Genomic DNA, 25,045 nt, shown 5'->3' on the forward strand with positions numbered 1-25,045 from the left:
CCAGGGCAGTGGGCACTGCTGGTTTGGGTTGGGCAGGTAGGCGTAAAGATGAGGCAAACGAAAACCCTGAGGATGAAAAAAATTACATTTCAAAAATACTGTCTCTACCAAATAATTTCAAGAATTAGTAAAAATTCATGCAAAGGGCTTACCAAGCATCTGGCGTATAGCCAGGGATGGTAGTTATGGTGGAGTGGTGTTATTCGTGTTATTACAAAAATAGACTATAAACTACGATCTGTTAGGCCCCAAGATCTAGAGTCTGGGAGCTGAAACAGATTTTTCTACTTTCATGTTACTCTTGTGGAGGGGATCAACCTTTCTGTCTGCTTCAGATTTATCCAAAACTTTAGATATATTTCCCAAATTGGGTGTCTGACAATGTGAGTTTGCTTCTTTTGCCATGATCCTGGTGTGCCCTGTTAATTTTGGTAAACTACCTTTCATACATCAAAATGCGATAGATGTTCTATCGGCGGCCAGATGTTGGAGGCGTAGAGGACAGAAGTGTGATTCAGACCTCAGGGTGCCTGGCAGTGCTGTCCTAGCACTACGTATGTTGAGCAGAGCCGTCGGACTGAGTTTTCAGATGGCACACGTCACTGGCTCCTTACGGGGGTGGATCACCCTGTCACCTTGTTCCTTCAGTACGTTGTTGAGCACCTTCTACAGGCCAGAAACTGTTGGAGCGTTAGGAATACAACATTGAAGGAAATGATTACAAATCCCCGCTCTCATGACCCTTGCTTTCTAGCAGAGGAGATTGCAGTAAATGAGGTCGGTAAGAAGGAAGCTATAACTGGGAAGAGAAGTTGTCTGTGAGTGTGCATGTGCACACCCGGCGTTAGCCGGGGTGGCCAGTGAAGCCTCGCTGGGCAAGTGACCCTCCAGGAAAGACCTGAAGGAAGGGAGGGAGCCTGCCACTTGGATCCCTGAGGCCTGAGCGTCAGAGCATTGTTCCCCACCTGAGCAGCTTGCAGGTGGGGTGGGGTTTGGGGGTGGGAGGGCTGGAGTGGAGGGGGTGGGAGTGGGTAATAGGGGGCCAGCCTGCCAGGTCTGGGGCCACCTGGGTGACCATGAGGTCTGTGACATTCATTCCGAGTGAGATGCCAAACCGCTGGCTCCTTTTCAACAGAGCTAAAACCACAGGCTCTTTTCTTTTTCTGTCTCTTTTTTTTAAGGAATTGAGCTTGCCTTTATTGGCCAAAGCTAGCTGTGGGGAGTTAATGCTCTGTTCGCTTTTGTACTGGACTTAAGTCTTATTTTATCTCTTCTTGAGACTTAATTGATTGTGTCTAATTAAAGTCACACTAGGAAAATTCTGTGCAATGTTTAAGCCAATCAGTGAAAGAGCTATAAAAGGATTCATAGATTATCCTTTAAAAAAATATTTAGGGATGCCTGGGTGGGTCAGCAGTTTAGTGTCTGCCTTTGGCTCAGGTTGTGATCCCGGGGTCTTTGGATCAAGTCTTGCATCGAGCTCCCTATGGGGAGCCTGCTTCTCCCTCTGCCTGTGTCTTTGCCTCTCTCTGTGTGTCTCTCGTGAATAAATAAATGAAATCTAGAAAATAAAGAAAAAATAATTTATATTTTAAGAGCATACTGGTCGTGATGAGCACTGAGTAATGTATAGAATTGTTGAGTCACTGTATTGTACACCTGAAACTAATAACCATATGTTGACTATACTGGAACTAGAAATAAAGAAATAGATAAATTATCCTTTTATGTACGAAGCTATCTCAGTCAAGTCAGCTGAAAATAGTTTGTAAATGAACTTTTAAAAATCTTGAGCACACTGAATTTTAGATTCTAATGGACAGAAAGCAAATACATATACCTATCAGGCCACTTACTTATTTGGAGTAGAAGATAGTTGGTTTGGTGGTCATCATCACCTTACTGATTTAACTGGTGTTCACCCAGACAATAAGTGAAATATTTCCAGACTGACAGATTTTAAACAGATATGAGCATATTTATAACCAATTACAACCAACTACATTCTTCCTCTAACAGGAATCACTGCTTGCTAAAGCAGTAAACTTTCTGAAGCTTCAGCAATTTTGAGAACAGTGGTATAAGAAAGCAACAGGAACACCAAGAATTAGGTCAGAATGTTCTCACAAGCTTAGAAGAAATGGCACCATCCTGGCTTAGGATTTTGAGATTCAATGAATCATTATTCTTTTCCTGGTTCCATGAGTGATTTTTCTTGTGGGGGGGAAGGGGGTATGAAATAAGTGAAATTTCATATTATTTGTGCTTTAAAACTCCATGTGTGTGAGTTTTAAAGATACCCTCTAAGCAGTTTGGCATGATTCAATATTTTTATTTTAATTTGATTTATAAAAATTGCAAACATAGACAAAAGAAGAATAGTATGAAGAATACCATAGAATAGTGACCCGACCACCGCCCAGTATGTACCCATTACCAGCCTCAACAGCTACCAACTCCTGGTCAGTTTTCTTTCCTCCAAACTTCCTCGTTCATTTTCCCCTTCATTTTTTTGAAGCAAATTGCAGGGGCGCCTGGGTGACCCAGTCAGTTAAGCATCTGACTCTTGATTTTAGCTCAGGTCATGATTTCAGGGTCATGGCATTGAGCCCCATGTTGGGCTCTGTGCTCAGCATGGAGTCTGTCCCTCTCGCTCTGCTGCTCCCCCTGCTCATGTTCTCTCTCTCTTTTTAAAATAAATAAAATCTTTAAAAAAAATTTTCAGTATGTATCTCCCCAAATAAGACTTTTTAAAAACAAAACAATTATTCCTATTGTACTTAAAAATTGAGAATAAATCCTTAATATCTTGAAATACTCAGTCTGATGGTAGGCTCGTAGATGTAGAGTTGTACACATTTTCCCAAATTAATAATTTGCTGTATTTATATGGTTTGATATGCATGAAGATAAGGATTGTGTCATCTAGTTTAGCTAGATGCCTAGGTGATGGTTTAAATGATTATGATTGGTATTTGTGTGAATCTGCCAGTGTTAGTTTAAAACAAATTTGGCCATTGGTAGTGTGTCTACTACTAACATATCACAGATTTTAGAATAGGTATGTGTGTTGCTTTCCTCTTACCTTTCTTAACAGAATCCTCAGCAGACAAGGCCCTTCTAAAACCCTTTTGTACAGTTTAGGTGGTGCCAGCAATGGGTGGATGCTGAGGATTAGGGGAAAATGGGATTATATAATCAGAAGAACACATAAATAGACATTTATTTACCAATCCTGTGATAGAAAGCCAAGGTCTGATTGGAGTTCTAAGCGATCCATCTTATATAATCTCAGAATGCATTGCTTATGATTTCCTTTTTTAATTTCTTCTAAAGAGCTTAAAGAATTTAAAAATCATTTCAAAGGACTGTAAATACAGAATTCTAGATTTTAAAAAATTACAATTTCCTATTTGTCTTAACTGTTGCCTCATCTCTATTTAATAGTAAACTTTTAAACAAATTTTTATCAACGTTCCTCCAAACATTCAACTAACTTTCCTAGAACAATCACTCCTTTTTCACAGACTTGTGTGAAAGATAGTAATAATTCGGTTGCTCAGCTACAGCTGTAAGTACAACTACATAAATGGGGTTCAGAACCACATTGCATGGGTTTGAGGGAGTAGCGCCCTAAATGCAAGAGTTCAACATGCTGCATGTTCTATAAGGAGTGTGTGGGTGAATCTGGTAAGGTGATCATAGGGGGTATAGGCAGCCTGATGCTCTGCTATTCATGAGTCACATTGTTGACATTTGTGGTTGCTTACTTGAGATTGCCCCCTTGGACTGTGGTTCTCATGGCCCCGGAGACTTTGAGGAGACTTGATGGGACTTGATGAAGTCAGCATTTGTTCCTCACTTTCGTATGTTGACCAGCTGCCTTGAGTAAATCAGTATCCCAGTTAGGGCTGTATCATGATTTAAACAATGATCAGAAGCACTTCTCTGACATTTTCATTGAAAATGGGTTTTAGGCATGTCTCTAAAAAGCAACAAAATGTAGTGTACTAAAGTAATGTGGTATCAGTTTTTCCTATTTTACAAACAAGAACAGTATAGCTCTTTAAATTTAGAGATCTTGGGTAGCCTGGGTAACTCAGCAGTTTAGCGCTGCCTTCGGCCCAGGGCATGATCCTGGAGACCTGGGGTTGAGTTCCACGTCGGGCTCCCTGCATGGAGCCTGCTTCTCCCTCGGCCTGTGTCTCTACCTCTCTGTCTCTCTGTTTTTCATGAATAAATAAATAAAATCTTTAAAATAAAATAAAGATCTTACAAGTATGGGGAACTTGATAGTTACAATTTCTGCACTCATCTTTCCTTCTATCCTAGAAGTAAGGGTGGATGTAATCCAGTGAAGAAAACATATTCTCATAGTGGTGATGGGACATAATCTTTCTTGGCATTGCAGGTTAGCTGGTGTTCTGTGCTCACTAGAGTCTGCAACTTAAGTAACTACGTTTACCCTAGAAGGTATAAAAGAAGTAGAGTCAAACATAGTCTCTGTCCTTGAGGCCGTCATGGTTTTGGTGTTGTAAAAAACAAACAACAGTTGGCTGCACAAGACCATATTCAATAGGAAAATGAAAGATACAGACCACCTCCCTGAAACTCGGAACACCCCGCTGCTTCTTCTGCCCGGTGGCCTCCCTGCCAGCACCTCCCTCCCTGCCCACTGTTGCTGCTGTCTTATTTGTAGTGCATTCTCTTGATCACACTGTATCTCTGTCCCATTAGCTTTGGGAAACAATGACTGTTCCTTGCTCCTTTTCATATCCTTGTGGAGTGATGAGTAGTATATACTCAGTAGGTGATGTTTTGAGTGGGAGCCAGGAGCCCCTTAGGGGTGTGGGAAGGCCAGGCTTTGCCATGAGACAGCCCAGGGTTGAGATCCTGGCTTCCCCACTTTCCTGCTTTTTGACCATAGGCTGATTAATCACTCTGGGCTAGGGTTCCTCATCTGTAATTATGCAGGCATGTTAAACTTCTGATGTGCAGGAAAGTCTCATAGAACATGAACCATCATCCTCCCCTTGTTCAAATACAAATTGCATCACTACTGGGAAACCCTGGCCTAGGCTAGATTTGTCCCTTGGGTAGACAAGGGATTACCTTACCTGACTCACCAGAGGGAGGGATGAAAACCTTAAGAAAATGGGAGGAAGGTGTCCAGTAAAGGGAGAAAAGGAGGGCATGAATGTCGTTGATCCTGATGGTGTCTTACTGGGTTGAAAGTGAGTCATGGGGGCCCAAGAGGGCTTGGTATTATGGAATGGGAGAGAGGCCTAGATTTTTAGATTATGGAGAATCTTGACTGCCAAGGAATGAATTTGAAGATGATCTTAGGTGAGGGGGTATCATTAGAAGTTCTTGATGTGCGAATGATGCCAGTTTTGCAAAGGGAGCTTCCCAGCAGTGTGTGGAGATGGCTGTGAGGGAAGCTGTGGCAGAAAGATCAGCCCAGGGGCTCCGATGCCACAGAAGCTGCAGGGCAGAAAACCAGGTTAAGTGCCACCTCTTCCACTTGCTGGTCGCTTGACCTCAAGGCCAGGTACTTAGTGTGTGAAATTGGTGTGAACTGCTGTTTCTCCTGCAAAGCTGAGTCCATTGCTACCATGGGGCTGTTTTGAAAATTAAGGCCATGTGCGAAGTGCCTCAGTCCAGTTATACTTTTCCTCATCCACTTGCTTTTCCCTCTTGGTCATTTTATCAATTGGCAGAAAGGACCACCTGGTAGAAGAGGGACCTGGCAGAAATCTGGTCAGAGGTATATTTCCAGCCTGGTGGAAGGTTCCTCATTGGTTGCTGTTTAGTCTAAATCTCTTCATTTGACCCTGTATGATCCATTCTTCTGTTTTTGGCTTAAGAACCTTTGTTAGCTCTTTGCATTATGTTTTATTTTGCTAACTTTGACAGTCTCATTTTACTACCTTACACTGCGGTACAATAAAACCAGCTCTAGTTTTGTGGTTTTATGTTAGCTGTACGAATCTAGAAGAGAAATTGTCCTAAAGAGGAACCACTGGTAAAAATAAGTCATGGTTAAGAGTACTGCTCTTCATCCAAGTAGCAGTTTAAAAGCAGACACCTGTATCCCTCATGTAACCCAGTTGTGTGTGTATTGATGTTGAAGGAGAAGCATCATTTTGAGTAGTTTAATTTTAAAGATCTGTATATTTCACTTAAGTATAGTAGTGTTCTTGAAATACTTGAAAGTTTTGGGGTTTTTTTTTTCTTTCATTTAAGACAGGGGTGATACTTTAATCAAACCCATCAGAGAAATGGGCAGCTTGGGTCTGTAACAAAGTGTTGTATTTTAAAGCATAAGTCAGTAATTGTATGTGAGAATATATACTGCTACATACGCATTAACTTCAGAGCACAGATCAGAGATTAGTATTCCTCTCCTTCTTCACCCTCCCCTTTAGCAGAATCCATACCAGCCTTCTCATAATCTTTCTCAAGGGCAGCCATGTTCTCACAGGCCTCAGAAAACTCTCTTTCCTCCATGCCCTCACCCACATACCAGGGATCAAAGGTATGCGTGGTATACATCAGGTCAAACTTGTCCAGGTGAGCCCCAGCCTCAGCATTGGCTGTGGTGTCACTCAACATACACACAACTTGCTGTACTTTGGCTACATCTCCACCAGGTACTATAGTGGGAGGCAGGTAATTAATGCCACCTTTGAAGGCAGTGAGCTAGTCCACAAACTAGATGGTATGCTGGTCTTGATGATGACAGTGACAGCATTGACATCTTTGGGAACACTACCACAGTACAACAGGCAGCAGGCCTGTATTTGCCATGGCAACAGTCCTATTTCCCCCTCTTGTTGCCTGGCTCAGAGCATGCATTGGTGATCTCTGCTACAGAAAGCTGTTCGTGGTAGGCTTTCTCTGCAGAGATGACAGAGGCATATGTGGCCAGAGGGAAGTCGATACAGGGATAGGGTACCAGGTTGGTCTGGAATTCAGAGCCCCATCAACTCTGAGGGAAGCAGTGATGGAGGACAGCATTTGACCTTTCAACCTGTTCAGGTTAGTGTAGGCTGGGCATTCAGTATTGAGATTTCTACGACATGTCATATGGCCTCGTGTTCTACCATGAAGGCACAATCAGAGTGCTCCAGGATGGTGTAGTTAGTGAAGATGGAGTCATAGGGCTCAAGTACAGCTGTGGAAACTAAGGAAGTTTGGGTAAATGGAGAACTCTAGCTTGGACTTCTTGCCATAATCGACAGAGAAACCTTCCATCAGCAGAGGTGAACCCAGAACCAGTTCTCCCTCCAAAGCTGTGGACAACCAAGAAGCCCTGGAACCCTGTGCACTGGTTGGCCAGTCTGAATTCGGCCCAAGACAAGGTCAGTGATCTCCTTGCCAGTGTGTAGTGCACTTGGGCATAGTTATTGACAGCATCTTCCTTGCCTGTGACGAGCTGCTCAGAGTGGAAGAGCTGGCAGTGGGTGCCACTGCAAACTTCATCAATGACTATCGGTTCCAGGTCTGCAGACACTGGGCACATGCTTGACAACACCCATCTCACTGAAGACTGTGTTGAAGGACTCCTCTCCTTCCCAAGTGGTCTTGTCACTTGGCATCTGGCCATTGTGCTGGATGCCGTGTTCAGGCAACAGGGCTCCCATCAGGCACTGCAGATCTGGACCCCAGCCTGGCCAGCAGGGATGGAGATGCACTTATGCATGGTTGCTGTTTTGTGGCTGCCAAGCAGATGGCAGAGAGCAAGAGGAAAGGTTGTTGCTTCTTACAGGGTGACCCTCAGGCAGTTGATGCAAGAGAACCTGCCAATGTGAAATATTTAACTTAAGTTCTTTAAATAGGCCCAAAGGGACTTGCAGGTCATCTAGTCTAACCCTGTCATTTTTCATATTTGAAAGCTGAGGCCTAGAAACTTAAGTATTCAGTGTCCTTTACTTTATACAATAATCATGGTTATGACGAGGATCCCGAGGCATTAAGAGAAGACTTTTTTTTTTTTTTTAATGAGTTGTATTTTCAGGGTAATCTTTGTGAAACCAGGAAAGTATGTAATACTTACAAAAGAAAGACCGTGAAAAATAAATTTTTAAAAAATTTCATCCATTTTGATGATTGAGCCTTTAGGACAGAGAGAGGGCAAGCAGGAGCTGCCAGGAGGACATTGTTGAACAGGGCAGAGGCCACACACAAACTCTGCTGAGAGATTAATAATTTCTACCTTGGGCCCCAGAAGGAGCAGGGGAGCTGATGTGATATATCCTACATCTTCTGTTCTGATTTTAGTAGTGCTTGATTCCTATAATCTACTTTTCAGTATATTTTATTCATAGGTTAGGTTATATATACAAGTGTGTTTTTTTTGTGTGTGTTTTGCATAGAAACATCAGGGAAGTCATGCTAAAAATAAGGTGTTGATTTTAAAAATTCTTTTGTAAATGTGCCTTTGTATTATTTGACCTCTGGTTTATTTACCCTTAGCATGACCTAGAAACTCACAGGGGCCGTTACACTTGCTGTTCTTGCCTGCCATACTTAGTCTTGGCTCCTCCTCCATCCTTGTTCCTCACAAGCTAGCTCCCTCATTCCTGAGTTCTCAAAGTGACCTTCCCCACACATCTTAAAGTAGCCCTCCACTGGCCCCTTATTCGATCTTATCACCTAATTTCTTTTGTTGTACTTAGCACCAGCTGTATCGCCCTGTGTGTTGAGTGGCTGTCTTCCCACTAACACACTCTGAGGGGAGGTAGACATGATGTTGTGCTTTTCACCACTGAATCTCCCTGGAGCAGGGCCTGGCAGTAGTGACTGCCTGTTACATTGGATGACCAAATGAATCATATCCATCATCTGGCTTCCATCTGGTGGCCAGCATCAACTTCAGCGATTCCACTGCATCCCAGGAGAATTGCCTCTGATGGCGTTAAGCAGAAAAAACTAGGATATTGGGGGGGAAATTCTTCTCCAAAACTATGGTAGAGTTTTAGAAAAGTGTAATTAAGAAGCATTTGGAATAAACATTGACATTTTGCAAGGTAATGTTTAGTTTATAAACTCAAGAATTTTATGATTGCCTGCTAAACTATCAGGTTTTGGTTCTTTAGCTGAGGCTGTAAACCAGGGCTAATGAAGTTTTTTGTCTCAAGAAAAGTGCACCTTCTGTGATTTCGTCACTGAAATAGGGCAATTGGATTTATTTGGAAATGGCAGAGAACTCATTAGCTCAAACATCTAAACGTCTGTGCTATGTGATGAATGAATTAATAATTCATCCATCTAACCTATATTTGAGTGACTGCTGTCAGGTGCTATGCTTAACAAAACAAAAGGAACTTACAGTGTAGTAGAGAAGGCAGGAAAGTTAACAAGCACAAATAGTGGGATGGAAATACAGTGAAAGGGGAGGTATGGTGTGGGCCCAGGGACAGTCTGCAGAGGAGGGGTGCATAGCAGATCTTAGAGGCCTTAGGGGGCTCCCCCTAAGTGGAATCAAAGCTGGGACCTGAGAGATGAAAGGGACTTAGGTAAAGAGGGAAGGTCTATACAGATTTGGGGTTCATCAGTATATGGATGGCAGATGAAGCTGTCACGGTGGGTATAGGGTACAAGGTAGGGAGAGCACAAGGCCCCTGGGGGAGCATGAACATTTACAGGGAGCCTGTCTCCAAAGGGAGCCCAACAGAGGACAGACCACAGAAAGGGAGGAAGTAGCGGGCACATGCCTGAAGCCAGAGGAAGGAAGATGTTTCAGGAAGGAAGAGTAGACAACAGAGTCAAGTGTGGCCTAGAGGCCAGGAGAGAGGGGAGGGTGCCACAGGTTAGCTGTGTGAAGGTTGCTGGTGTCCTGGGCTGGAGCGGTGCCAGGGGTGCCAGCTGGCAAAGTTCAACTCCTGAGAGTTGGAGGGGGAGGAGCAGGTGAAGCAGACACTGTGAATGCGACTGCTTTTCTTAAAATTTTGATTTCTTAGATTAAGAGAAACCTTGGTCAAAGGAATCCTTGAAGTTGAGTGAGGATTTTTTTCCTTTTTCAAGATGTGATAGACATGAGTGTTTAGATGCTGATGGAGGGAGACAGGAGAGGTTGAAAAGTCCCAGAGTGGCTAGGAAGTGGAATTTGGGGAGTGTTGCCCCACTGTGGCTGGGGGGATCAGCTATAGATGATCACTGTAGCTCTGCAAGGGAGTTTCTTTCTTTTTTTTAAGATTTGATTTTATTTATTTGAGCAGGGGGAGGGGCAGGGAGAGAGAGAGAAAGAGAACCCTAAGCAGGCTCCCCACTGAGTATAGAACCCAACAAAGGGATCCCAGAACTTGAGCTGAAATCAAGACTTCAAGTTGACCCTCAATGGATTGTGCCCCTAAGCAACCCCCAGGGGTGTTTCCTCCTGGCATCTCCTAAATTCTTCCTTTCTTTCTTTGTCTTTTGTCTTTTGAAGTTGGAGCCCAGGCCAGGTACTTACAAGTAACCCCCAAGGATGCCCTAAAGCAAACATTGATGGTGAAGCTTATCACATCTGCTTTACAGTGTTTGGTGGCTGTACTGAAAGTATTTTAGTTTGCTTTACGGCTCCTGGCGACCTCTTTGAGAGCACATCTTTGTTTCTCTGACTTTTCAAGCCACAGTGTGCTGCTGGCCAGCTCCGCTGTGAATGTGTTTTAGCACCAGCTGTCAGCTACAGAAGGCTTATCCGTAGAAGGAAGAAAAGTGCAGTTAGAGTGCCATTCATTCCCCCCTCCCCCATAATTGTACCTTTTTATTTCTATAGTCTTCAAAATTGTGGAAAATGTACGTAAAACTTAGCATTTTAACCATTTTTAAGTGTATGATTCAAGTGGCCTCAGTACATTCACCATGGTTGATGTAACCATCACCAATTTCCAGAGCTTTTCCACCATCCCTAGTGGAAACTCTGCATTGTGATTAAACAGTAATCCAGCATCTCCCCTCCCAGCCCCTGGGAGCCCCTGTTCTGTTTTCTGTCTCTATGAATTTGCCTATTAGAGATGCCTCATTGAGGTAGAGTCCTGCAGTATTCGCCCTTTGGTATCCGGCTTCCCTCACTTGGCATGAGGTTCCAATGAACACCTGGTGAATTCACCTGGTGAATCTGTGTCTTAGCGTGTCAGACTGTCATTCCTTTCTATGTCTGTATAATACTCCATGGTAGTTTATTCATCTGTTAACAGACACTTGAGTAGCGTCTACCTTTTGGCTCTTATGAATATTTGCTGTATCAGTGTTTAATTTTTAATGTTTATCAGTTACAATGATTTAATGATTTAATGTTTAATGTTAACCTTGTCACAGATGATGGAACTAATTGACATTCTGGGTCAGTTTTCATTGATTTCCTCTCTTCGTTGCAGTCTGGTTTCCCGCCTGATAATTTTTGATCGGTTGCCAGATTTGGTGACTTTTACCTTTGTGAGTGCTAGATAATTGTATATTTTTCAAAACTTTCTTGAGCTGTTTTCTGGAATGCGATTAAGTTATTGGAAACAGTTTGACCTTTCTGATGCTTGTTCTAAGTCCTGCAGGATGAGATGAGATCAGCCTGTTGGGCTGTGCTCTCCCTGCCACTAAGGGGATACCTGTCTGAACAATTATCCAATGTCCTTTATCACCAGCTTTTTCCACTAGGGCTGGGGTGAACCCTAGCTATTTCCTGCCCTCTGTGAACTCTGGAGATGGTTCTGCCTGCTGCATATGTGGTTCTTCCTGCATGGCTGGGCGGTTTCCTTGCATGCACATGCTGACCCGTCCTCAGTTGGAGACGCAGAGGAAGGGCCCCTCTGCAGATCTCCAGAACACAGCCCCCGCGCAGCTGTTTCCTGCCCCCTCTTTGCCATCCGCCCTCCCCCAGTCCTGTCTCTGGGTCCTCCGTGCAGAGAGATGACAGGCTTCGCTTGGGCTTCCTTCCCGCCCGCCCTGTGGCCACAGTCCCTGTGGCCTCTCCGGGAGCACTGTCCCGGGTCGCCTGTTGGCCATGGCCTGAAAACTGTTGTTTCACATATTTTGTTCGGTGTCTGAGTTGTGGAAGGTGGGAGGGTAGACCCAGGACCCCACTCTTCCAGCTTCTGTGAAGCTGAAATTTGCCCCCTATATTAGGACATCTTTGTCACCTTTTGAAGTTAGCTTTTGTCAAATTGGCCTTTTTCCTGGGACCAATTATCTTCAGCAAAAAGGGGCCCTGATGGCCTCCTTCCCTCCTCACTGCTCACCTTCCCTGTCTAGTGTTGCTGTTTGGGGATGACTCCGACCCTGCTTCCATGCACATCCAGTGACCCAGATGCACGGGGCCCCTGAATGTGATGGCACCAGACGTGTATGTGACACGGTCTCCCAGCCAGCGGGCCGTCTGTCCCCCCAGCCTGCATCCCAATAGGAGCTCGGCCCTCAGCACCCTGGCCCTCCGCTGGCAGCTTTATTCTCCGGCTCTTCAGCCCATTGTCTCCTTTCCTCCTGACACTCTCCTTACAGACTACTTATTATCGTGGTCTCACTGTGTCATCAAGAGACAGTCTCTCACCATCGAGGCATTTAGACTACTGACATTTAAAGTGATTATTGATTCGATTTGGCTCAGGTGTAACCTCCTGCTCTTTCTTCATTTGCTGCACCTGTCTTTGGTTTAAGTTTTTTCTTTTTCTTTTATTTAGATTTTTGATAGTATTCCTTTTCACTTTTATCACTGGCATATTAGCTATTTATTCATATATGTTTCTTTTTCTCATTTTTTTTCTTTCTTCCCGATTGCTTTCAGGATCACAGTATGCACCTGTGCCTTAACACACTCTGACTCTGCCCCCTGGCGGGGGGGGGGGGGTCCCGTCCAGATCTCCCTCCTGTTCTTTGTCTGTCTGTCTGTCTGGTATGTCTGCTTTCTTGGTATTATAAACCCCACAATACACTGCTGCCGTTCTTGGTTTAAAAGCCAGTCAGCTTCAGGAGTGTCTGGGTGGCTCAGTCAGTTAAGCATCCAGCTCTTGGTTTCATGGGTCATGGGGTCATGGGATTGAGCTGCTTGAGGCTCTGCACTCAGCAGGAGTCTGAGGATTCCCCCCCCCCCGCCCCCCCCCCTCCCCGACTCGCTGCCTCTCTTTCTCAAATGAATAAATAAATCTTAAAACAAAAAAAAAGTCAGCACACCTGGGTGGCTCAGCAGTTGAGCATCTGCCTTCGGCTCAGGGCGTGATCCCAGGATCTGGGATCAAGTCTCACATCAGGCTCTCTGCAAGGAGCCTGCTTCTCCCTCTGCCTATGTCTCTGCCTCTCTCTCTCTGTGTCTCTCATGAATAAATAAACAAAATATTTAAAAATAATAATAATAAAATAAAAGTCATCTTTTAAAAATCATTTTCTTTTAGGGAAAATAAACAATGAGAATTTTTTATATGACATTTGTTTATGGTCTGTGTGTGTGTATTCAGGTTTCCGTTCTGTGTCATTCTCCTTTGATGAAAGAGCTTCCCTTAATATTTTTCGTAGTGTCAGTTTGTTGGTTGCTCTTGGCTTTTGTTTGGCTGAAAATGTCTTTATTTTACCAATAATCTCTGAAGGATATTTTGCTGTGTACAGAATCCTAGGTTGATGGTCTTTGTTACTTTTTAGCACTTGGATGTTGACTCCTGTTGTTTCTGGTCTGTGTTGTTTCTGGTCTTCAGTTGCTGTTTCTTTGTATGTCATGTATCTCTTTTTTTCCCCCTGTGGTTTGCTTTCAGGACTTTTCTCTTATGGCTGGTGTTCAGCGACTTGATTATGACGTCTCTTTGTGTATTTGTTTTGTGTGTGTGTGGTTTTTTAGTGTGTGTATGTGGGGTGTTATTCTAAGGGTTCTTGAATTGGTGGGTTTCATCAGGTTGGAAAATTCTTGCCATGACTACTTCAGAAATTTCTGTACTACCTCCCTGCCCCTCTGGGATTCCAACACACCTGTGTTAGACAAAGGCCCTGCCCCTGTGTCAGCCTCTTTTCTTTCTGTTGCTGTTTCTTTAGGTTCACTGATCCTTTCTCCTGAAGTGTCTGATTTTCCATTGAGCCCATCTGGTAAACTTTTTAATTTCAGAAATTGCATTTTACAGCTCTGGTCATTCCATTGGAATCTTTTTTTTATATAACATCCATTTTTCTCATCATCATCATATGTTCCTTTAAGTCCTTGAACATATTTATAGTAGCTGTTCTAAAGTGTCTGCCAATTTTATTATGTCTGTCATTTCCTGGTGGTTTGTAGTGATGGATGTTTTTGTCCTGGGTCACATTTTTCTCTTTCTTGGCTTGTCTATTAATTTTTTTTTTATTAATTTTTTTATTGGATAGTGGACATTGTGTTGGCATGTTGCTGAGTGTCTGGATTTTGTGTTCTCCCTTTAAAGGTTGTTAAGGTGTCTTTGGTGGGCACTTAAATTACTTGTGAATCAGTCCAGTTTTTTCAAGACTTATTCTAAGTTTTGAGGGGGCAAGAGGAGTGTCCACAGTAATCTTATCCTAGGGTGCTTTTAGCCCAACCCCAGCCCTGTTGGGGTTGCTACCATGAATGCTTTGGATGTATTCAGTGAAGCTTCTCCACTCTGGCTTGTCACAACTCCAGCCCTGCCTGACCTCAGCATTTTCTGAGCTCCCCTGTAATTGTTGTCTGCTTTGTCTTAAAGAGTTTTACCCTATTGTGTGCATCTTAGTATCCATCAGCAGGCTCAAGGAGACCTTGGTGCAGATTTCTGGAGCTTTTTCTTTGGGTAGCTGCTTTCTGAGAGTCTGTCCTCTGTTGCTGAGCCTCCTGGAGTTCTAGGCTCACTGTCTCTTCACCTTAGCAGGACCTGTGCTTTCTGCGTGGGGCTCTCTGCTTGGATTCTTCTCTTAGTGGTTGGTTCTGAAGGTGCCTCCAGGCAGAAGGTTGGGGCCATCCTGGGGTTCACTTCATCTGCTTCCCTTCTCTTGGAGTTCACTGTCCTGTTCTGCCCTTTTGCTCAAGATCTGGAAACGGTTGTTTCACGTGTTTTGTCCAGTATTTTTTTTTTTATTTTTTATTTTTGCTGTATGTGGTAAGAGGGAAAATCTAGTACCAGTTCCTCCATTGTGGCCTTCTACTATGATTCTGATCTTGTTATTTTAACTACTGAAATTTGGTGTGTGACTTAATGTACTAGTCTTTATCTTCTCTGTTTTATTTGGTCTGTACTATAGCCTCTTTAATTCCACTTTTAATAGTTTAATCCTTCCAAGGCCCTCAGTGGATTCAGGTTATACCAAGACAATGATACTGGAGTTCTAGGGCACACATTCATTTTTGTCATCCTGCACATACTTGGTGTTTCACAGTTTATCTGCAAGGTCGCCAGATAACAGTGGACTGCATGATGGCTCAGATCCTCTTTCCTATACCTTTCCCCAGTGCACAAATGAGCTCTGGGAATCTTTGTATTTAAGAAATACAGATTTAGGGGAAATTTCAGTTCACGTGAGGAACTTAAGGCACTGAATGTAATACAATATTTTGACAGATTCCTTTGTGATGACTATTTCTCTTAACTTTCATGAGATCATGTATTTTCCCCCCCCAAGTGGGAGTGTTGGAGTTCTCAGTACAAAGTAATCAGTGTAGTAAAGACTAAGTAGTACTTGCCCACCATGATTATTAGCACTAACTGAAAGGGGCTAATGGCTGAAACAAGAATTTATCTTACAGGACAGTTTAATCTGAACAAAGTTTTCACTGTCATGGGGAAAATAAATATTTCAAGGTACTTTGTGCCATTTTAGAAACTATGCTGAGTTTGTATTAAAGAGCTAGATGAAATGTTGAAAGATTTTAACACGGTCCTTTTTTGTTTGTGGCTTTGAAGTGCTAAAAATAAGGTATTGTCATTCTGTATTTCTGAAGTCATAGTATGTTTCAGGTGCCCTTTTTTCAGTGGTTGCAATATGTTTGGGATGAGTTTATTTGTACTTTCTCCCAAAATATCCCCTTGAGATTTTGGGTGAAACTGCAGTATATAGACTGACATCTTTATGGTTATCCCTTTGTTCTCAGGAATGTGATATGATTTATTGATGTGCCTTTCTTCACTAAGGTTCATCATGCCCATGGTTATCTCTTGGGCTTTGTGGTTTGGTTTTGTTGCTATTGGGAATGTCCTCCCAATTGTATTTTTTTTTATCAAGTTATTATTTACAGATCAACTTTTGATTTTTGCCAGTTTATCTTAGACTTGGTTTTCTTATTGAATTTTCATTATCCTATTATTTTTACAAAAGATTGGGGTTGAGGGACTCCCTGCAGATTATCCTCCACTCTGCTGTCATTTCCCACCTGCACACAATACTACATATACACAGGGGTGGGGGGCAGGGGATCGTAGACTCTGCTGGGAGGTGGGGCTGGTTCTCAGGAGACCTGGTGAAATAACAGATTACAGAAACACCTTCTGAGGGAATAAGTAACCCAGTACTCAGTTTTTTGTCTTGAACCCCAAGGCTAGTTCAGACCTCTTGGTAGGCTGGAAAGAGGACAGTTATGCTACAACTTTTAGCCCAACACGGAATGTATATATAATGTTCAAGTGACCCAGAGGTCGTGATAACTGACATTTACTGGGCCCTTTGTGCCAGTCACTGTTCTAAGCATTTCGCATTAATGACTTCATTTATCACTTGTGTCACAAGGCACATGCTGTTATCCTTATCTTATTCTGGAGGAATTTGAGACAGTCTTGAAGGAATTTGGCCAAGTTTAGAAAGCTGTTGAAATGGTAAAGTAGAGAGTTGACCCTGCGTGGTCTGGCTCCAAAGTCAGCTCATCGTCACCATGTTGACAACGATTACATTTCCTTTCCCTTGTGTGTGTGTGTGTGTGTGTGTGTGTGTGTGTGTGTGTGTGTGTGTGTTGGGGAGGTGGGGGTGAAAACCATTATCAACACCCAGTGCTGGGTTGGCAGGGGGGCAGGGGTGGTGGTGGCAGGCAGACCTTGTTAATAGAGTATGTAAGTTTTCAACCGTTGTCTTTAGAATTTGGGGTACTGTTTGCTTTTCAACTTTCTGCCCCCTTTTAGTTACATGTGTCCTTTTATAATCAGGAAAAAACAATAAAAGTATTTTAATTTAGGGTGGGGGTAAAGTTACCTTCCTAACCACAGCTAAGTTGTCTTGGGCTTTGCCTTAGAAGTTGCAAAGTGGGTTAGTAACCTTGCAGCTGTGTTAGAGAACAAGGTAGATGTGCAGATAGCAACAATCCTAAGATTAAATAAAACATGAAGCGTAGAAGAGCATAGGTACCGTGGTGTTTCTAATTGGTTCTGTGTGTGCAAACATGTGTGGCAAATGCATGATGTTTGAAGGCTACTTTCAACTCTGTTAGAGTTTTGTGCCCTTTGCAAGGGGGCGGGGGGGGGGAGAGAACATTTTTAAACTTTTCCTTCTCTAAACATAATTGTGTTGCTTTTGTTGTTGTAAAATGTATTACATATATATTTTTGTGCAATGAAAGTGACAGTACTCAGAATGAGAGCTCCAGAAAGATGTAGCCTTTAGTACAGATTCTGTTGGCCTCCCAGTCCTCTTGCACTTTGGAGCATTTTGTGTTTTGTTACAACCAAGGAAGCATTCCCCAATAGATTGTGGTATTTTCAACAGGTTCTGAGCTTCCTGGGTGGAGGTACAAAACCATGATTTCAATTTTTAATTTTGTTGACCAGGGGTACATTTATATTAGTTAAAACAACAACACTAAAATGGTGCAAAGGGGATGATTCTGGAAATTCTTCTCTTATCTGTCCCCTCCCCCAGCCAGCTGGCTTCTCTCCTTGGGGCTATGTTACTGGTTTTTTTTACTGTCCTTACAGAGATATTCTATGTACATACAAGCAGAGGCATTTCCCCCCTTTTCTGCACAAAAGGTATACTTTGCTTTATTTTCTTAACGCATTCATTAGAGATAATTGCACTTCTGAAAAATGAGCAAACCCTCATTCTTTTTTGCTGGAGCATGGTGTTCTGCTTCCTGCGGACACTCTATTTTGTACCAGTCCCTACAAAACAGTGCTGCAGTGAATACTCTTTGATGCGCGTCACTTTGCAAACATGTGAGTATTTCTAGGGGATGAATTCCTAGAAGTGGAATTTCTGAGTAAGAGAGGATGTGTGTGTAATTCTGACAGACATTACCAGAATTGCCTCTCACTTCATCTGCACTATAGGAATAACCTATTTCCCTGAACCTACGTCTTCATCAACATGATGTTATGAGTTTCATTTTTGTTTCCTTGCTATGCTGATAGGTGAAAAAATATTTGTTTAGTTTTAGAAGTTATGTTTTACAATTTTTAGAACCATCTTTTTTTTTCCCCCTTTAACTGATTTGTAGTTAACTCTGTAGAGTAGGGGAACTAACCTTTAGTCTGTGATATGAATTGCAAGTGTTTTTTTTACTCATTTGTCATTTATTTTTATCTTATTTATATTGGCTTTTGCCAGGCAAAGCAGGTATGTTTTATTTGGGTGAAGAGAAATTTCACTCTCCCTCCCTTTTAAGAATATTAAGATTCTGTTTCACATTTGAAGTCCTCTTCTACTGCAGGATTATTTTTTTTAATTTTCCTAAGATTTCCTTTGGTACCTTTTATAGTTTCCCAAAAAGCCTTTTCTCTTATGGGGAATGTCAAACATTTCCAAAACAATAGTATAACGAAGCCTAAATGCCCATTACCCAGCTTCAACAACCGTTGACTCATTTGGTCCAGACCCCATCCCATTCCTCTGCTCTTGCATTATTTCTGAAGAAATGCAATTCTTCATCAGTAAATATTTTTGTGTATGTTTCTAAATATGGGTAGTCCTTTAAAAATATAACCACAGGGGTGCCTGGGTGGCATAGTCAGTTGAGCCTCAGACTCTTGGTTTCAGGTGGGGTGGTGATCTCAGGGTCGTGAGATTGAGTCCTGCATCTGGCTCCTGCTGAGAGAGGAGTCTGCTCAGGTTTCTTTCCTTCTGTCCACTGCCCCCCTCCCCAACCCTGTGCCTGTGTGCTTGCGCTAGCTCTCTCTCTCTCTCATCAGTAAACCTTAAAGAGATGATTTATTAAAAATAAATAAATAAAATTATAACCTCAATACCATTTTGATACCTAAAAATTGAATACTTTTAAGTATCACATAACTCTTAAATATTCAGATTTTCAGTTTTCATATTATAACCTTTTTTGCATTCTGTTGGACTCAGAATCTAAATAAAGTCGACGTATATTGCAGTTGGGATCAATTTCCTAAATCTCCTAGTTTATGGGTTCTCCTATTCTACTCCCTCCCCCAACAGGCTTGTTTCTGTCTTTGAGATTTGTTAGAGAAAATGGATTCTATAATTTACTAGATCTGGGCTTTTCTTTTCTTTTCTTTTCTTTTCTTTTTTTTTCTTTCTTTTCTTTCTTTCTTTCTTTTTCTTTCTTTCTTTTCCTTCTTTTCCTTTTCCTTCTTTTCCTTTTTCTTCTTTTTCTTCCTTTTCTCTTTTCTTTTCTTTTCTTTTCTTTTCTTTTCTTTTCTTTTCTTTTCTTTTCTTTCTTTTCTTCTCATGAGATAGACATAGAGAGTGGAAGAGACTTAGGCAGAGGGAGAAGCAGGCTCCTCACAGGGAGCCTGATGCAGGACTCGATCCCAAGACCCCAGGATCATGACCTGAGCTGAAGGCAGACTCAACTGCTGAGCCACCCAGGTGTCCCACATCTGGGTTTTCTTATCACATACTCATTGCATAATTTAATATATTCCTTTATCTTTCCTATAAATTGGTATGAGGATCTAAAGTGGCCATAAGATGCAATCTCTTTTATCTTTTCAAGTATTTTTCGTAATTGGCATTGCATTCCGTCAGAAGGCAAATGGTTTCTGGCTTTTGGAGGTACTATGCTTAGATGCATTAAATTATTAGGGATTGAAAATGATGTTCTAGTTCTATTATTCCTTTTTCATCTATTTCATTTATAAACTGTCTTCAAGGTTCATCCACATTTATGCATGTTGCAGATTTTCTTTTTTTTAAAGCTGAATAATACTCTATCATATATGTATGTATATACCACATTTTCCTTACCCATTCATCTGTCAAAGGACATTTAGGTTGTTTCCATACCTTGTCTATTATGAATAATGCTACAGTAAGTATGGGACTGCCAGTATCTCTTGAGATCCAGATTTCAGTTCTTTTGGATTAATACTCAGAATTATTGGGTCATATGGTAGTTCTATTTTTTAAATATTTTAAGAAAACCCATATTGATCTCCATAGTGATTGCACCATTTTGTATTACCTAGAATATTTTTATAAACAGACACTTATCTATTACTTGATTAGTTAGTGCTACAATTTGTAAAGGAGGGGCAGGATAAATGCCTGCTTTGTTTTACCTATATTTACTGGTTTTCAAAATGCATTGGTTCCCTAGTATCCTATAATAGTGACCAATTATTTTTATCATTTTTAACTCACAGATTTAAATAAATTTGATGTTTCAGGCTACTGTAATCCTTGTCCTTATTGACGCTTATATTGTCCCTTCTTTGGACAGCAAGGTCCTCTGCAAGTTGGAGCCTGTGTCTTTTTGATAGGGTCATAGCAGGTTTTGTTAGTGTCTTAATATCTGAAGGAAAAGATTCCCTGGCCCATCTTTGTATACTGTGTGTGGGTTTTGTTCTTGTGTGTTTGTTGTTTTTTTTTCTTTGAAACCTGAAATCAGCCTTTTTTTAGTAAATCTGATGCCATTTGATGAAAAATGCGATTTGACGATTGTAATCTGGGTACTAGCTCTGTGATCCCTCCCTCCCTTACCCCTTCCTTTCCTTCCTTCCTTCTTCCTTCCCTCCCTCTCTACCTTCCTGCTTTCCTTCTTTTCATGTAAATCTTTGTTCCAATCTGGAATTTATATTGGTGTAAGGCATGAGGTGGTGATTCACTTTGTTTTTTTTTCCCCTAGAGATCTGCTCGTTTATTGTAAAACAATATAATGCCGGTCATACTACTTTGTTGCATCCTGCTACCGTATGTGTCTTTGGGACTCGTTGTGAACTTTCTACTTATTCTAGTCTCTGCTTGTCTTTCTGTGAAAAAAACTTTTTTTTTTTTCTGCTATTCTTGTGTATTTATATGGCCAAAACAGATTTTAGGATCAGTTTGTTCTGTTTCAGGAAAAAAAAAAAAAAACTGTTCAGATTTTTATTAAAACCGGTAAACAGGGATCCCTGGGTGGCGCAGCGGTTTGGCGCCTGCCTTTGGCCCAGGGCACGATCCTGGAGACCCGGGATTGAATCCCACGTCAGGCTCCCGGTGCATGGAGTCTGCTTCTCCCTCTGCCTGTGTGTCTGCCCCCCCCCCTCTGTGTGTGACTATCATAAATAAATAAAAATTAAAAAAAAAAAAAAACGGTAAACAGAGATGCTATCTTAATGATCCTGGGGCTTCCCATCTAAAAACATGGGAAGGTTCTTTGTATAAATTAAGTTTCTGTTGCATAAGAAAGTACCCCCAAACTCAGTAACTTAAAACAACAAAGAATTTTTCTTTAGTTCCGTGGGTAGGCTGTGGGTGGTTCCTGTGATCTGGAAAGCCCAGCTGAGTCTGGATAAGCTTTGAGTGGCCTGCCCACAATGCTGGACTCTCACAGTGTACAGCTTGGCTGGCTGGGGTGCAATGGCCTCGTCTGCAGAGGCCAACCCTGGCTGGCTCAGTGGGCACAGAGGCGAGCCTGGTAACAAGACAGAGCAAGGCTCGATGTGCAAGTGCCTTTCATGCCTTTCCTTCTGTCACATTTGATGTTACTGTGTTGGCCAAGACGAGTGCATGAACAAGACCAGAACCAAGAGGTAGTAGGAAAGTAGCCTTCACTTCTTATTGGGAAGAGTGGCAAAGTCACATTGCAAAGGTGATATCCATATAGAGAGAGGAGGATTTCTTGTGGCCACTTTGGCAAATAATCTGCCACACTCTGTAGCTTTTCCAATTTTCAGTGTCTTTCAGGAACACTGTAAAGCTTTTTCCAAATAGGTTTCTATTTTTTGCTATTACTGTAAATGGTCTTTCTCTCCTCTTATTTTAATGGAGAATTCTAGGGCAGGCGGGACATGTACACAGTTAACGTGGAAATGATGTGAAAAGAAATCCACTCCTACTCTCCCATCTCTATAGGTAACCAATTTTAAAATAATTGATTTTTCTAGTGCTTTTTGGTGGAAATACTGGCAAATATAAATATCCTGCGTAGGAAAGAAGTAGCTATTCTATATCCCTTCTGAAGCTTGGTCTACACTCTTGTGACAGACCATGGTTCATTCAGCCAGTTCCTTATGACCAGACACCAGGGTTGTGTACAGTCCTTTGACATGGCAGATTGTGCTGTTGTAAATACCCTGGTACAAAGAGGTGCATCTTGAGAGTGGAGTCCCAAAATGAGATTCTGAGTCAGAGTCCATTTATCTTTAAAACTATATTGAGATAGCATTTTTCTCTTTCCCAATTGGCAGAAAATTCAAAAGCTGGGTAATTTATTCTGTCTGTGAAGATACAGAGAACCATTACTCTCATATATATGTATTTTGCTGGTGGTAGTTTAAATGATACAGCTCCTAATGGAAATCTGGCAACCTCTCCCAAATTAATTTTTCTTTCTTTATGTAAAATCAGGCTTTTTTTTTTCATATATTTAAGTACCATTTATATTTTCCTATGAACTATTTGTTCCTCTGCCCATTTTTCTGGGTTGCTGATCTTTTTTCTTAAGTTCTAGAAGCTCTCTATATTAGAAAGAGTAATTATTTGTGAAAAGAATTACAAAGATTCTTTCCTTTATAAGTCGTGCAATGTATATTGATTTTTTTAAAATAACTTTGTTCCCAGCCATGTTATAGGGATTAGCAAATTGTGGCCCATGAGCAAGATCCAGCCTGCCATGTGTTTTTTGTAAATAAAGTTTTATTGGAATGCAGCCACAGTCATTTGCATACCGTGTATGGTAGCTTTAAAGTACAGCAGAGACCGATTGTAAGACTTGCAAAACTTAAAGTGTTTAGTATCCTGCCCTTTACAGAAAGAAAAACTGGCCCCAATTTAAAGCAACTACATCAAAGTGTTCAGTATAATGCAGTCATTTTGATATAGCCTTAAAAATAAAAAATCCAGTTAACTTTTCGTATGTATGTGCCATTATGAAGCAGTGGGCAGAACAGGCTGTCACATGTGGGTGTCAGAAGTGTGTGTTTTGGCATATTACTTGGTCATAGTGATGTTATATATGATATGACCAGTTTGATGCCACCTAAACAAATAACTATTAAAACACCTTTGTCTGATTGTTCTTATATACAATACATAAATAAGCTTTGATCCGGGTGAGTTTGGGTAGAAAGTCTCTTAAAATCATCCCAATCTCTAGCAGCATGGTTTGGTTTGGTTCTGAGGATTTCCTTGGTCCTCAGTGCTTTCCACAACTATTCTCCATGCGTGGAATACAGGGAGGGGGAATGTGGAAATGGATGGTACAATGTGATTTATTTATGATGGCTATTCAGAACTTCTTTTCTGTTCCTCTTGTGATTGTATAATTGCCCTCTGTTACACTCAGATTTAAGATTATCCTAAATATATCTTGGAAATTTTCAAATTGCTCATATAATTGATTACTAGTTACAGAATTCCTCTTAAGTGCATCATATTTCAGGAAAATGGATACAAACCCATTTTAGGAAAAAACACTTGAACATATCAATTTCACCGATTTTATTTCTGAAATTTTTGCATAAGAAAAGTTTTCAGTGGTTCTTGATGGCTGCTACTAGTTCTTTGTAGAAATTTCTTGTTTTGGGAAAAGATCTTTTACTAGAACAACTATTAAAATTAAAACCTTAACAGAACTTTATCATCTTGACTATATTCTTGAATAGATATTAAGCACATTACTTGTGAACATTTAAGGAAACCAATTCTTTTTTTTTTCATTTTTAAAGATTTGAGAGAGAACATGTGTGTGTGCTTGCTTAAGCTGAAGGGGAGGGTCAGTGGGAGAGAACCTTCTAGCAAACTCCCTACTGAGCCTGACGTGGGGCTCCATTCCATGACTCTTAGATCATAACCTGAGCCGAAATCAAGAGTCTGATGTTCAACTGACTCTGTCACCTGGGTGCCCCAGACTACTTCTTTTGTAGGGGAGCAGGAGTTCGTGTCCCTTAAAGGGTCCTTCTAGCTGGACTACAAATCAAAGCGACGTGAGACAGATTAACTGGAAAAAGTCAAATTTAATAGCATATGTCTGGGTAATCCACACAGACGTGAAAATTCCAATGACAGGCAAAATGAAGTGTATGTGTCATTCTGAACTAAGGAGAAGGGGATGGCGGTCTGGGACTCCAGAGGAAAGGAATGCACTTTCCAAGGCAGTGAGAAGAGTGATATCACGTAATTAGATGGTTGCCCTGCCATACAGATGGGTTATCTCAGCGAGTAAGCCTTATTTGGTGAAAGACCCCCAACGTGGATTCTTCTGTGTAGTTAATGGAGGGGCAGAAGTTTCTCTTGAGCCCTCAGCCTGGGAGTTTCACATGTTAAAAGTTGAGCTGAGGGGCGCCTGGGTGGCTCAGATCAGACTCTTGATCTCAGCTCAGGTCTTGATCTCAGGGTCCTGAGTTCAAGCTGTGTGTTGAGCTGGTAGGTTGCTTTATCTCAGTGAACCAGTGTCTTAGTCCTGATAACAGCAGGTCAGTTTGGACAAACTCATTTCAGGTAGTGGTGATACAGGGGGATTCTTAAAGTTAGACCTATGATAGCCAGGCTGCTGGGAACTCTGTAAGCAAGGTGCCAGGCTGACATTTCTAAGGGAGTTTTATTGGCTCCATAAAGTTGTTAGTTCCCTAAAGCTGTCTCGTCACATCTGAGGCTATGCATGTCTCTCTCAAATATGGCATTCCAGTCATGTGGTGATACAACCAATGTTTCCAGTGGCATCCTGTCATTAGGAGAACAGATTCATACTGAACTTATGCCAAAAAAAAGATTGCCATGCACATATAGGAAGACTCAC

General features: G+C 41.7%; 1 protein-coding gene across 9 annotated transcripts in view; it reads left to right on the forward strand.

Annotated features, from left to right (window-relative positions):
- SNX9 (sorting nexin 9) overlaps window positions 1-25,045 on the forward strand; it is a 114,010-nt gene that overhangs the window by 14,622 nt on the left and 74,343 nt on the right. For 2 of the 9 annotated variants that reach the window (XM_025422624.3, XM_049113984.1), the window contains exon 1: window positions 16,608-16,745. The exons of 6 other annotated variants lie outside the window; for them this stretch is intronic. In XM_025422624.3, the coding sequence (XP_025278409.1) occupies window positions 16,743-16,745 (3 nt within the window). In that variant the 5' untranslated portion in view covers window positions 16,608-16,742. Of the gene's footprint in view, window positions 1-7,337; window positions 7,365-16,607; window positions 16,746-25,045 lie in introns of those variants that run through there. One more of the 9 variants, XM_049113991.1, reaches the window with a different exon arrangement.

The sequence above is a fragment of the Canis lupus genome, chromosome 1, assembly GCF_003254725.2.
Source record: "Canis lupus dingo isolate Sandy chromosome 1, ASM325472v2, whole genome shotgun sequence".
NCBI classification, from domain to species: Eukaryota; Metazoa; Chordata; class Mammalia; order Carnivora; family Canidae; genus Canis; species Canis lupus.